At 28.3% G+C, this 16113-nt stretch overlaps 1 protein-coding gene across 4 annotated transcripts in view; it reads right to left on the minus strand.

Moving 5' to 3' along the window:
• The window catches only part of LOC136977037 (retinoblastoma-like protein 1), a 130449-nt gene extending 118297 nt beyond the window's left edge, over window positions 1-12152 (minus strand). For 2 of the 4 annotated variants that reach the window (XR_010881025.1, XM_067272466.1), the window contains exon 1: window positions 8116-8710. Coding sequence is in view for 2 of the 4 variants with exons in the window: in XM_067272466.1 (XP_067128567.1) it covers window positions 8116-8247 (132 nt within the window). In the remaining 2 variants the exon portion in view is untranslated. Of the gene's footprint in view, window positions 1-8115; window positions 8711-12081 lie in introns of those variants that run through there. The other 2 variants (XM_067272469.1, XM_067272467.1) reach the window with 2 other exon arrangements.
• Window positions 12153-16113: the final 3961 nt, after the last annotated feature.

Here is a 16113-nt window from a genome sequence, read left to right on the forward strand (position 1 = left end):
GCAGATGACACAGTCATGCTTGCTACATCAGAAAAAGAACTACAAACACTGTTAAATGAACTAGTATCAAAAAGGGAAGAAATGGGACTCACAGTAAATACAGAGGGTGATCGGTTAACGAACAGATTGGATAACGAACACTTTCGCAAAAGATTTTTATAATCGGACAACAAACACTTCACTGAACAAACATAAAAAGAAGTGACGAAAATAGCAAATACCGACTGATTTTCCCTTGTAACAATTCGAAACTTTTCAGAAAGCGGGAGACATCAACATCAACACTCAACCTGATATATACTGATCAGATAGTATTCCTTGAACTTTGAAATAATCCCTTGTAATTCCAGCCTTTTATTTTTCTGACAGAAACAATTCTTTTATAGTATTAGCGAGACTGTCGGGCAGGCACTCATTAAGTTTTGCGTCAGTTTTTATTTTCGAAAGGTGAAAGTATAATAGCAAAGGTAGAGAGTGGTTAGAAGATGTCTGATGTTGCTGGCAGTATGGCTTGAACAAATCTACAGTAGGGTGCAGTTCAATCTTATCTAAAAAAAATACAGTATAATCAAGAAGACTCAAGTAGCTTAAGGAGTAACAAAAATCGCATCTGAGAAATAAAGAACATTGAAGAGCTCATAATGGAACCTGAAACAGGTCTGACAACAGAAGAATGCCAAGAACTCTTGAATGAAGAACACCAAGAAACTCGGCAAGATATGTTTTATTATGAAAACTAAGATTAATGCCGATATCTGCTATTAATTAAAGATCTTTTGAAGAAGTGGGGAGGTCAGACCAACGGTCTTAGAATGGCATACAAACCAGGTTGAGGTTAATAGGCTTGGGGATTTCTACAATTACAATGCTATTAATTACTTCTGAAAATCCTGAAGAAAAGAGAAAAGCAATCGATATTGGATAGATTCTTTAACCCCCACAAACGGAAAAAACATAACTAATAAAAATGCAAGACTGTGTATATATGTATTTTTATTATTACATATAAATAAACGTAGTAAGAAAGTATGTATTTTTTTATTTTTTGGGGTCTCCAGAACGAATTAATCAAATTCCCATACAAACCTATGGTAAATTGATAATCGGTTAACGAACAATTCGGATAGCGAACAAAGTCTTGGAATGGATTATGTTCGTTAACCAATCACCCACTGTACAAAGATGATGAAGACAATGTGCCTAAGTAAAGATAAGCACACAATAAAGATGAAATACAGGGTGGAGAACCTTGAACAAGTAGATAGTTTCTGTTATTTGGGGAAAAGATTCTATTCAGACAATAATGTATCAAAGGAAATTCAAAGCAGAATTGGACAAGCTAAAGACAAGTTTAACCAGATGAAAAATACCATGGGAAAAGAAACGAAATCTATATAATTAAGACTAAAAATGCTAAAATGCTACAATTGGCCCATTTTGCTTTATGGATGTGAGACATGGACACTATGAAAAGATATGGAGAGGAAAATTGAGACCTTTGAGATGTGGGCAATCAGAAGAATGTTGAAGATCAACTGGACAAGCAAGACCACTAATGACAGGGTGTTACAGATGGCAGATGCTAAAGAGAATTAATAAAAATAATAAAGAGGAGAAAACTAGCATACTATGGACACATACTAAGGGGCAAAAAATATGAAATCCCCAAACTGACATTAGAAGGAAAGATTGAGGGAAGAAGATCAAGGGGAAAAAGGCAACGAGGCTGGATGGATGACCTTAGGGAATGGACAGGACTAGATACTGAAGAAATTATTCATAAGACTCACAATAGAGAATCATGTTATTTGCTGGCCGCCAACCTCCCCTAGGAGAAGGCATGAGCAGAAGAAGTAATAAAATAATACTAATCCTGTTTATAAAGTAATAAAAAAAAAATAATCTAAAAACCAATTGATGTTAGAATTCTTGAAAATCATTGATAGCGACACCTACATTAAAATTCAAGAGACACATGTCAAGATTCCAGAAGTGCCACCATAAGGTTTACCTAAGTGAATATTTACCTATTTATTTTTACACCGAAAACTTATAGATTATTAACATGTTATTAATTACCTTATACATTTGTAAATCTGTATTAGACCACTAATGTTATTAGTTTCATCCCTGATTAATAAACATTGGCTTGAAGATATTTATGATATAATAACAATTCACTTCAATAATGGTAATTTATATAACTAATTAATGATTTTGAAATAAGCATAGTGAGAATAGAGAATCAGGGACAACAGTGTCCAGTTAGTGTAATGAAAGCATAATTTGTATATTTGATCTTCCTCTTTGTGTATATACTGTAATAACAAAAATTCAATTGGAGCTTAGACGACATAACTGGTAATATAATATACCTGTCCCATTTAAAAGAGTGCAGATTTGATTCCTGTCTAGATTGATCATTTCCTCTAGATGTTTCTAAATTAGTAATTAATTCATTCCAATTACTAAAATATTTATGTCATGTCATCACCACTTATCTATAACACAAACTACATATTAATTAGATTCTAATTTGAAAATAACCTAAAAATTCTGAAAGGATTTATTCTGTAAATTTATAAATCAAATTTTTAGTTAGATTTTAAGACAAATTAATATAATATGTATTGAAAAGCAATTTAACTATAATGTGTAGCTTCTATCACAATACTGATTACAAACAACATCAACAGCCATTTGCAAAATCACTATCATCACTTCTAAAATATAAAACAATGTGTGTCCTTTAGTTAAGTTTGTTTCAAACAATAATTATTACAGAATAATTAAAGAAATTAAGTCAATATTTGATAAAAATTAAGTTAAATAATAAAATATATGTATTATTGAACTATTGGCAAGCGCCAAATCCGACAGAGGGCGCTCAAAATGGCTGCCGAAACAGGTACGGAAGCCGACAGGAAACGTTGTCTTGTAGAAGGTAAAACCATTTTGGATGCTGGACACATCGTATTTTGTGGATTAAACTCTAACAACAACACTGAACATAGTTTTATTTATCATAATAGTTATGTTTTTATATTAGAACATGGTGTATACTGCTTAAAATATTTAAACACTTCTCACCTGTTACACGTTAACAGGTGAGAAGTGTTTTAATTCTACACACGATAGTCTTTTATTTTATTTTTAAATAATAATTCTTATGTAGTCATGACGTAGCGGTAATATTCCTATTCAAGTTTGAAAATTATTCTCTTGAAAATCTGAAGCCGTCCACATAAAAAGAAAAAAATGTCTAATTTTTTTTTTGTAAATGGACATGCCTGTCGAAAAATTGTTTTTGTACGCAGATCGGAAAGAAAATAGGTAAATTTTCTATCTTCATATACGTATGTCGAGATAACTTTCCAGTCAAATTTTTAAAAATATTCTTAATTGAAAATATAAGTTAATTTACGTTTTTTGTTTTCATTTTAGTATTATGCTCGGCTATCACATGTTTACGAAAACCAGACAGCCCCGCTTTGCACGTGCATTCTCCCCGTAATTGAGATGTATTAAAACGACAATATCTGAGATTGCAACACTAAAGCAACAACATGAACTTTCAGTGTTGTTGTTAGAGTTTAATCCACAAAATACGATGTGTCCAGCATCCAAAACGGCTTCACCTTCTACAAGACAACGTTTCCTGTCGCCGATACAGTCTAGAATTTGACATAAATTCAATGTATTTAATAAATATATAAAAATATAAATACGACTATACAAAGATAAAACTTTGCTTCTGTCTTTCAGAAGCAAGTTTTATCTTTGTATAGTCATATTTATATTTTTATATATTTATTAAATGTAAATAATGCCGGCCATGTACTTTTTATTAATTATTTACTTTATAAATTCAATGATTTGTTCTCCATTTGATCATCGCAGTAGTCGTCACCGATGGAAACTGAATCGGCTCAGGCATTGAACAAACACATGGTCGGTTCCTTACCTGTTTCGGCAGCCATCTTGAGCGCCCTCTGTCGGATTTGGCGCTTGCCTATAATTTTCAAAGGTCAGACCTATACATTTCCATTGACGTCTGTCTGTCCTTTGTTAATCTCAAGCATGGAGTTAGATAGATGAAAATCGAGACCAAATATGGAAAGCTTAGGGACCTGAAGCCCCAAATAACTATATACAAACTACTGGTCTGGACCAGAAATGACACAATTTCATTTCAAAATTTTTATTTAGGCTACATTAAAATATGATTAAAAATTACAGCTTGGCATTGCAACAATGATACAATAAGTAACATGATTTTCTTTTATTTAGTTTTTATCAGAATATTAATTTGATATACTCATCATTATATGGAAAGATGACAAACTGCATTAAAAAATACTAATATACCATACAATTAGAACTGATGCATATGTAAACAAATACTTTATTACAGTGGGTGATCAGTTAACGAACACTTTCACGAAAGATTTTTATGTCCAGACAATGAACACTTCACAGAACATACAGAAAAAGTGACATAAAATAGTGAATACCAATTGGTTTTCCCTTGTTTCCAGGTGACAATTCGAAATTTTTTGGAGCTCTGGAGACATCAACATCAACACTCAACCCAATACTGATTGGATAGTATTCCTCCGAATTTTGAAACTCTCCCTTGTAATTCCAGCTTTTTGTTTACCTTTCTGACAAATAATTTTTTATAGCCTTTGCGAGACTGTTGGGTGGGTACTCCTTAGGTTTTGCATCAGTTTTTATTCACAAAAGGAGAGAGTTTAACTGTCCCATTGGACATTCATTAACATTTTAATACCAAATTTCAAATTTCATCCAGGCATTGCATTTAAATAATTTTTTGTGCACTAGTTGATTTCTGTTCTCTGAATTTTTGTAAGTGCTTTTCTGAAATTATTATTTAAAAAAGAAACTGATAATATTATGGAGAATAAAAAGAGTGGAGTGTCAAGAACTGTGCTCACCGTAGAAACCAAGCAAGATATAATAGTAAAGGTAGAGAGTGGACAGAAGATGTCTGATGTTGCTAGGCAGTTTGGCTTGAATGGGTCTACAGTAAACACAATCTTAGCTATGAAAGATATATCAACATATCAAGAAGTCTCAAGCAATTAAAGATCTTTTGAGGAAGTGGGAGGATGTCAGAACAACAAACATCCAAATAACATCCAAACCAGAATGAGGTTAATAGGCTTGGAGATCTCTACAGTTACAATGATATTAATTACTTCCAAAAAATCCTGAAGAAGAGAGAAAAGCAATTGACATTGGACAGATTTGTTAACCACCACAAACAGAAAAAACATCTAATAAAAATGCAAGACAGTATATATATGTACTTTTATTATTACATATACATTTTCTTACTACATTTATTTATATTTTTTATTTTTTGAAGTCTCCAGAACAAATTAATCAAATTCCCATAAAAACCTATTGGTAAATTGATAATCAGTTAACAAACAATTCAGATAGTGAACAAAGTCTTGGAATGGATTATGTTCGTTAACCAATCACCCACTGTATTTTGATTTCAACAAAAATTTTATAAAGGTTTTTTTTTAATCCATCAGAAAAATTATTTTTCCTATTGTTTATTCTTCTATACTTTAACATTGAAAATCATAACTAAAAATAATCTGAAAAGTTTGGATTTGAACACACTTTCACAATTTGTTTTTAGATAGTTTTTTAATCTAATAATGCTTGTCTGTACAACTACTTTATCAATAAACAAACATTACATAATACATATCTACGTATACCCACAAAACAGAATAGTATTATTATTGGATTTGACATTAATTTTTTCCAACATGTTATCACACTTAATTTGACATCATGACTGGCACACAATAAATACTTCACATTTTCTAACTTAAATATAGGCAACTTCCAATAATTACTTTATTCAGAAAATTCTAATATTTTTATATGAAATCTAATAGAATACGTCAATAAATATTCCAATCTACAAAACTCAATTTTGTTTTATAGATTTTACTTAATTTGAGATCTAACTTATTGTGATCTTTGACTTTAAAACAAAAATCTACTATTGAAATAGTAAATCTTTATTTATAAATCTAATATTGTAAATTCCAAAAACAAAAGTAATATTTTTATTATGACTGAAGATATAGCTTTGGGGATACTATAGATTGCACCCTATGAAATTTCAAGACTGAATATACAGTGGAACCTGGCTTAAACGAGCATAATTCATTCCAGAGTTTTACTAATGCAAAACACTCGTTAAGCAAAACAATTTTTCCCATAGGAATTAATGTAAAATATGATAATGCGTTCCACACTGAAAAAATGCTCAAACGTTTTATGTATAACATTTATTCAAAAAAAATTGTACAATATACACTGTTAAAGAACGTGAATCATCATCATCTTTACTTCTAGTGTGGAATGAACCATCCTGGAATGATAATTCAATTTACAGAAACAAAAAATAAAACCCACAGCTAATAAACACTCCAAACAATATGCCAAATTTTTGGGTTATGTAAAGGCTATAATTAAATACTGTATTAGAAATTAATTAATTTGACTAGAAGTAGGCAGTTATGTCTCCATCTCGTATTAAATTTAATAATTATAAATAGCTAATTTTTAATTCAGACATTTCTAAAATTTAATTTGGAATTGGTCATTAAATTTAACGACCCAAGAATTTGGCATATCGTTTGGCGTGTTTATTATATAACGAATTATGGTTGGTGATGTTTATAAGTAATACGTGTGAACAAAAATTTGGAAAAATATGTGATCGCAAGCGACACTAAGATGCTAGTGGAACGAGTGCTAAACACAGATTGATGGAGCATGCCACATGTGCACAATTCGGGACTTCCCCTCTCCTCATCACTTGTTATGCGAAACATCACTCGTTAAGCAAGGCAAATTTTTTACAATTTGTTTTGCTCGTTATGCGAAATACTCGTTGTGCAAGGTGCTCGTTAAGCGAGGTTCCACCATATATTTGAACTCAGGGGATCAAGACAAGTTCAACGATACCCTATTTTTGGACCAGAGACCAAAAATAAAAAAGTTATGATATTTACGATTTCTTGCCTTTCACAATGCATTCTACGTCATTTTAGAGATTTCCAGTAGGTGGCGCTGTTCAACAACTACTATGAATCAATAACTAGTGATGTTAAACACTCGGCAGCCTGCTGGCAGCTCCCCTCCAGGAGGAGTCTGTCGGGAGCACAAACAGTCAAACGCCACCTAGTTCAAATGTCCTGAGTTCAAATATATATTCAAAATCCCGAAATTCCATAGTGTGCAATCTATAGTATACCCATTGCTTTTGTTTTCAGAATTTACAGAATTAGATTTATAAATAAAAATTTACTCTCTCATTAGTAGACTTTTGTTCATAAAAAGACATTTCAATCCAACAATCAAATAAAATAATTGACTCCTCAGTCTGGTGGCAGCAACACAGGTGTCAATTATTTTATTAGACTTTGTTTTTAAAGTATTATGTAGTATTCAGATCACATAAATATATATATATATATATATATATATATAAATTATATATCGTCAAAATAACTAAGGCTACACACAGGAATTTTTTAACCTTACCATTATAAAAATTCCCGGGAGAAAAAAAATAAATAAAAAAATGACTACTTACATCAGCCACTGAAAATTTTTCAAGTTAGCACATGGATTCATTTAATGTTAATCTATTTATATAACTTTAATAAAAGCCTATAACAAAGTTACACTTTAAACACTTTATTAGGCCATTAATCGTATAGAGCCATATACATAAACAGATTCAGAACACATTTAAAAGTCCACACATCACTCTACAGAACGATTTCAGTGGAGAAAATAACTAAATGTGAAGGACGAAGCTTTGTAAACACGAAATTCGTCTCAATTAGCTATGTTTTTTGTGTAATTTATTGAGTATTTTACGCGAATGGTGATTTCGGAACGTTTAATACGAGTTTGGAAGAAAGTAGATAAATTAATTTTCCGAAATATATCTTCATAATAAATATACAAATCTGTACGTTTGTTTTGTTTACAAAAATGATAGAGTTTATCTAATTAAAACGTTAATATTAAGCCTAAATCTAAACTAACCTCTAACGTGTAGTTAGTACTGATCCTTTGATAAGACTCCCAAGCTTCATCGGAGGCTTGTTTATCCATATTTAGATCGGCGCGCAATTCTTGAAACCTCTTTTGAATGTTTCTATCGTCATCTGCACTCATTGTTATTTTCTTCTAACAAAATATAAAATGTTACAAAAACTCGGATGACGATCTCGGCAGACGACAACCGTCTCCAATGGCGGGAAATTTTATCCGATCTCAGCTGACGAAAGATTAATCCGCCTTCGGATATAATCCTCCACTACACGAGTGATCGATTTAGAGAAATATACGGAAATATTACAATTTTATCGATTCTACGTCGAATTTTAAATAGGTTTATAGCGAAAAGATCGAAAATTACGCGTAAAACTATGGCTGTTTAAGATCGTCACGTTTAAATGCCGCTGAACTCATTACTGGCGGACAGATACGAGGTCACATTATGTAACGAAGGCGGGAAATTATAAGAAAATGCGAAACGTTAAAAAACGAAATTAAAATTCGTCGAATATTTCAAAATGATTTAAACGTTACTATTTTATTTATTAACGCGTGTTATATTATCGCATTTTAATTTTATTGGCGGACACATATCTGTATTATTCGGTAATAATAATAACTGTTGACGTCATTGTGCGCGCGCGAATTGTCATTTATCCGAGTATTTCTATTTATTTATTTATTTATTTTCTTTTCTTTTTCGTCATCGTTACGTTTATCGGCGGATAATGATAGGAAAAATCAGATTAAATTCTGAACGCATTATACATACACATATTAATTTGACGTGTTAAAAATGAATAATAATAAATTATAAACTGCGGCTCGTATGCAACTTAAAAATAACTTTTCGACTAAGAAATTTTTGCATTAGCTTTGTTTACTGTATAGAAAATGGAATTCAGTAGTGTCAACTATAGTTGATGGACAATGTTGCGATCGATTTATATTTCCTCCCTACACTCCATTTAACCTAATAGTAATATTCTCCATGTAAATAGTGGGGCGTGGCCGTAAAATCATTCGCTATCTCCGATTTTACGCATATTTTCATCTAAACATGTCAATATATATATTATTTTTTTCGTATTTAATGATAAGAATTCACGCTATATAAAATTTTATAGTGTTTTCACATGCTATACTTATAAATAAAGTGTATAAAGAAGAAATAAAAATTAATACTAATTTTTTTTATAGCTTCAAAAACAGAATTTGGTATTTTAAAACGTTTGTTTTTGTTTTTACAAAGTTACAATTTCAATTTAGAAAATAAATAATATAGTTTGCAACATTTGTCATAATACTGTATATGTTCAGATCATCACTAGTATACAGTATATGTTTTATATCATATAGTTTCCGTTCTAAAAAGTTTATATTATTTTAATTATCCTTACACTGTCTTTAATTGCACATCATATAATATAAAAATGTATCAAATAATAACAACTTTAAAAAAAATACTTTATAAATATTTCTTACTTTTTGATTAAAAGAAAAATATTACCTAATTGACAAAATGTTTTATTTAAGATTCTATAAAACTTCTCATTTCTTTCTCATAAAAATTGCATTAAAGTATAACAAAACTTTATAAAAAAATTAAGTTTCAAAAACTGCTCTCAAATCTTTGTTTTAGATTCAAATTTAAAGGAATTTTAAAATTCTACAAAATACTTCCATCATTGTATTCATATTTATTAGCGATATCCAGAGGTGGATAAAATAAAGACAATTTCTTTAAATTATCCAACTTTTATCGTTAAGTAACTGTATATAAAATTTATATTTTAACCAAGTTATACAATTTGTTTGTTGTCAGTCTGTTATTTTGATAACTTTTAAAATTTGACAACTTTTATTAAAATAATTAAATATTATAGAGTATAATATTCAACTGTTATGTCAGAAACGTAACTGACATTGATTTATATCAATTACTAAAATACATGTAAAATTATAGCAATTTTTAATAGTAAAAAGTTAAGACGAAAATTTTAAGGCAAGTCTGTCTTCACAAAACTGATTTTTCTATCTATAAGCCCAATTAATTAAAAAAAGAAAATAAAAAACATATTCTACATGTCTTTAAACAGATTTAAATATATTTTTCTGTAGTTTAAATATGTAAAAAAAATAAATTTTTTATAATCAATAAATCTTTCAAATACAAAGAAGATATGTTTTAATGATTTAAAAAATGCTTCACTTTTTATCCATTTGGAGATCTAGATTATTATTATTTATTCTTTTTACTCTGCAAACATTGAGAAAGCCTTTTTTGAAAACCCATCATGAGTTCAGTCAGGTTCCCAGTGAAACAGCATGATGATGAGGGACAAGATCTGATATCTGAATCAATCTATTATTAAAATTTCTAAGGATCTAATCCAGATGCAAACCAAAATCTGATTAGTTAAGCTCATATTTTTAGAACTTCAGCATTTGGCCATCAGTTATTATTTACTTTAATAAACATACAATAATATTTATTTTGATTTATAGACACAAACTAAAAATGAACTAATTTATTTTACTTTTATATAGATTTTGATTCCATACATTTATTCTATTATTATAAGGGAAAACTCTAAATTTTGGAATTGTTATAAAAGTTTAATTGTTCACAAAAAAACAGCTATACATTTCTCAAAAAATTATTATGTATATACTTAAAATACCAACTGAATATTCTGAGAGCTGTGATTCAAAAATCATAGCATTGTTCTAGCATTAAGAAAATATCTGTTGAGTACAAATTATCATATTTAAAAATTGAAATTATAACATTTATGGCTACATACAGTAGATAATAGATTTAGAAAAAAGAAATGTGTAATAATACAAAATATTTGAAAAGTACAAAACTGCATTTTTTATACAGATTTCTTATAGTGTGTCATCATAATTCAAATATAGCATTCATATAGAAGACAGCATCTGTCTACATTAAAATCATTATTTCCAGATTAAACAGTTAACAATATTAAATCCTATCTATAATATGTGATACAATTAAGTTAAAAATATCTTGGTAGAAAAGTTAACATGGTAAATTGATAATTTCAATTTAGCATGTTGACTTTTAATATTAACATAATTTTAACAATTATAGTGAAAATGTACGTAGAAAAATACTAAACCTATATTATTATTATTATTATTACAGTCAAATGCTGACCTGATGTAATGAATTATTACTATTATTGTTAAAAATTGCTGTATCATTTTACAATAAAAATCATTTAGTAAGTTAATGTATATTTTTTATATTATCACCATTCAAACAACATATCATCATCTAAAATGTGAAATGAATAAAAATTATATTCTCCCAATGAAAATTATTAGTCATCAGCTACAATATTTAAACAAAAATTTCTAAGTATTAACTCTTTAGTCTTAATTGTCATCATATAATTTAAATATTGGGTAGTTATATAATTTAGATTTAAAATTTTCATATATACACAAAAGATGTTTGTAGTATTTGTTTAATCTATATCAAACATTTAAATTCTGCCTTCATATATATACATCCAGTCAAAAGAATCACAACAGTCAAGGAATTTGTAGCTTCATTTACTTTTTTTGACATTTTGACCAGAACCCTCAAGAAAATCACTGTAGTTGAAAAATATAATAAAATACTCTTTATTTATAAAGCCATTTAAAATTTTATTTAACTCTAATGAATTTTAATTACAAGTAATTTTTTCACAAATCTTTTTCACTCTTACATTTATTCACATAATAGACCTTTTGGCTGAATGTATCTAAATGAAACAATCTATAGTATACAAATAATATGTAGTTGTTTTGAATATAAGATATGGTATAGTGTAATGTAATGATAATGTAAATTAAATGTTTTGATTTTTTCTTGTAAACAAATTTAAATAAAAAAATAAAAATATAGAAAATTTTCAACTATGCATATTTTCTTACCTAAATTGGTTGAAAAAATAATGCAATACTTCATTCACTGCAATTGGAGATAGTCAGCATATTAACAAATTATAAACTAACCTGCAATATAAACTATGTAATTAATATTAAATGTTGATGTATTTTTAAATTGCTTTACTAAAATAACTAAGAATCTTCTCACTTTAAAGAGAAAATCCCTCCACAAACAAAAGACATTAATAAAATCATTGTAACATCACACAAAAAATCCTTATGAAAAAATACCACCTCCGAATTAATAATTTTTAAAGCTATTTTATTTCATTTATAATGTATTTGGTTTAAAAATTTTAATGCTTTGTACTAATCAGATAAAAATTGTTAAATTAAATAATTCCATATAAGATACAATAAAAATTAATTCAATGTTCATTATTGAAGTGTTTCCATAATTTTGATGATATATATTTACCTAAATATAATCAAAATTATGTATCAAAAGTGTAAAATTATGTAAAATCAAAACTTTTTTCAATCATTACAAATTCATGTAGATCATATGATCACTACTATCAAATTTCAGCTCAATTTTATATCAAAAATTAATGTAAAAAGAACAATTCTCTTCTACCTAAAAATTTCTTCAATGTTTGCATAAGGTAATATTAATCACAAATGCATAAGAATCATATAACTTCATAAAAAAGTATATGTATTAGACTTTGTAATACTACATAATGTCATAATTTTATCTGTTTGCAAATATAATAAGTTATCTAGAATACTCATTATCATCCTTTTATTATTTCTTTTACAGTGACAAAATAACAGCAAAAAATTTCATATAAAAAATATTTATTCTGATTTAAATATGTTAACAGTGTTGTTAACAGTTGACATTTATATGTAATTCATATAGAAATCATGCAAACAAAAATTAATTTCTTCTTCAAATTACAGCAATTTCAATTACCTTTACATAATTTTGAAAAAGAGGTCATTATTTATTCTTCTAATCAATTTGATATTATTAATTTTTAATAAAAAGTACAGAATAATAAATTTCATAATAGTAACTACTTTATATTTGATTTATTTTTATTTGTTTAAAACTTTCAAATAAAAACAAATTTCAATCATATCTGTTCACAAAAACAAATTACTTTTATAGTAAACACAATTCAATTAACTGCAATAAGTCAGATAACAAAAGTAAATGTAATTTCATTTGCTTTTGCTATCTAAACTTTCCATCTCATTAGAATGATAAATCAAATAAGATATCAAACTAATAATATATACTGTATAAAGAAATAAGCATGTACAAAAGTATTTTATTTCAAATATTTATCTTTAAATAATAAAACATTTAGATATATTTACAATAAATTCATAAATGAATACCTTTAGTTTCCAGCAGTAATTTTACAGCAAACATTTTCAGCCTTATTGATAGGCCATCATTAGACTCACAATGCAAATTGAAATGCTCTTATAATGGCCATTAAAACTCAAGAGTGTTTTGATTTGAATTTATAGATTTAAAGTTATTTGAATTGATTTTAAGAATATATTTTATCAGATAACACATTGTGACAAAATACATAAAGCTGTTCATTTATGAATTTATTGTGACATTTTCCAGTTTTGGTTTAATTACTTAATGTATTTATTTTTATCAAATAAATAAATGTGTTTATCATTATTAATTAGTACATATAATCATTCACATAAATATGTCATTTGCAAGTTAGTAAAAATTATATTTACATAAGTAACAATTTATACAAATGCATTTAATAAGGCAATTTATATTATGACACAAAAAAATTTTGATATATAATATTACAATATAATTAATGTATTTTACAAATTCTGCCAATTCAATGGAGAAAATGTTTGGCATTGTTATCTGTTGATGGTGCAGATCCAATTTCTTCAGCAATATTTCAGTATTTAATAAAAATTGCCTCACAATGATTCTGGACACAATTGATTCTGATATCATTCATCAGACAAGTTTATTTACTGGGTGTCCACTTAAACATCTATCAGGAGCAAAAGAGATCTTTCCAGCATTAGTTTAGTTAGGTTAGGTTAGGTTGTTGAATGCTAATAGACATAGGCATACTGGATGTAGGTATTAGTGGACTTAAATACTCCAGATATTACATCACTATAAATCATATCCATACTGCTGCTATCTACTACCACACTATGAGCAAAGGAAGATGCTACACAATTTGAGTGGTGCAACATGATGTTAAACTTACAGCATAACAAACCACAACTCATTCAGCATATTTTATGGATTGACAAGGTAGTTTTTCCTGGATGGAATGTATAATTGTCACAATGTGCACCACTGGACAGAGCCTGCTTCATGTGACATATGCAAAACCAAGTATGTTTTAAACATCTGGTATGGAATTTCGGGTGAGCAGCTTCTTGGTCCTGTATACATTGATGGCATCTGAATAGCAACCAATAACTAAATATCCTAAATTTGATAATGGACAAATGGGCTTGTTGAGGTTTGGTACCAGCATAATAGCATGCCTTTTTATTGTTGGATAGACATGCATCAGTGGCTCATAGAATAATTTGGCAACTTCTGAATAAGGCAACACACTTCAGTTCCATGGCCACCATGTTTTCCAGACTTGACCCCTCTGAATTTTTTTCCTATGGAGTCATCTAAAAGCATCAGTATATGACAGGGGTGGGCAAGCAAGAGTTCAGTGGGAACCGAAATGTAGGTTTTGCAAAATGCATGGGAGCCGCAGTTCTGTACTGTCGTGATGAATAGTATGGTAAGGCACACAATTTTATTATATAATATAAATATAATATAAAACAAATATTGAATTTTTTTAATAAACATATTTTCACAAAATTATAAATATAAAATTGTAAAAATAATAATAAAAAACAGAAATTAACACTTTCAGCAAGAGCCGCATATAACTCAAAATGAGCTGCATTTGCCCATGTCTGGTAGGGTAGATGTACCAGTTTTGGCCAGTGTACCAGTTCTGGCCAGAAAACAAATTTAACTTAAAAATATAATCACCACATATTCAAATCTGTCCAATGAAACAAACTTTTATTGTTAACAGTTCAAACAGTTGTTAACAGTTTTATTGTTAACAGTTATTGTTAACTGTTCACACAGTTAACAATAAAAGTTTGTTTCATTTGTGATTATATTTTTCTGGCCAGAACTGGTACTACACTGGCCAAAACTGGTACATCTACCCTATATGATGCATACCCAGCAGCCCTGTATGATGAACTGGTGAGACAAAAACGAGAGATCTGTGATGCCAGGAATGAAATCCATAAGACTAAACTTGGCTTTTGTATTGCTAATGAAGTGTTGTTTTGAACATGTTCTCTAACAAAATAAAGCTCACTTTTTTGTATCAATTTCTGCAATATTGTCTTTATCTTTTGTAATCAGAGATTATTTGTATGTTATTCAAAATTGTCTTAAATTGATTACCTTCGGTTATTTAGCACAGTGGAACAAGCATACAACACACATACACTCATGCAATACTGGAAAGATCTCTTCATCCTCGCATAGATGTTTAAGTAAATATCCTGTAGTATATAACAGTTTATTATTTCATAGAATTCCCACTTCATAATTAGATATAAAAATTTCAAAATATTTCAATAAAATTTTGTAGATTCCTATCTCAACATTATCTTTACTTACAATTTCAGGTCATTATATTAAATTTGATCAATTTTCACACACAAAATATATAAAATAATATATACTAACAAGTTAGAATGTATGCAAACTTTAACAATATTTGAATTACATGCATTCAAAAATTATTTTATTTGAATTATCAAGTAAAATGTGAAAGAATTTAATAAAAATTTTTTTTGGAAACTGCACTTTAAAACAAAATCACTAAAACTCTCCATTATGAAACTTTTATAAACTAAACAAAAAAAAAGTTTAATAAGAAACGATGAATAGTTATCTATATTTAACTTAAAGATTATCTAAATTTTTAATAAGAATTTATAAATAATTCATTCTCTAAACTTTAA

Source organism: Centruroides vittatus, unplaced genomic scaffold (assembly GCF_030686945.1).
Source record: "Centruroides vittatus isolate TY-2023 unplaced genomic scaffold, ASM3068694v2 contig_439, whole genome shotgun sequence".
Classification (NCBI taxonomy): Eukaryota; Metazoa; Arthropoda; class Arachnida; order Scorpiones; family Buthidae; genus Centruroides; species Centruroides vittatus.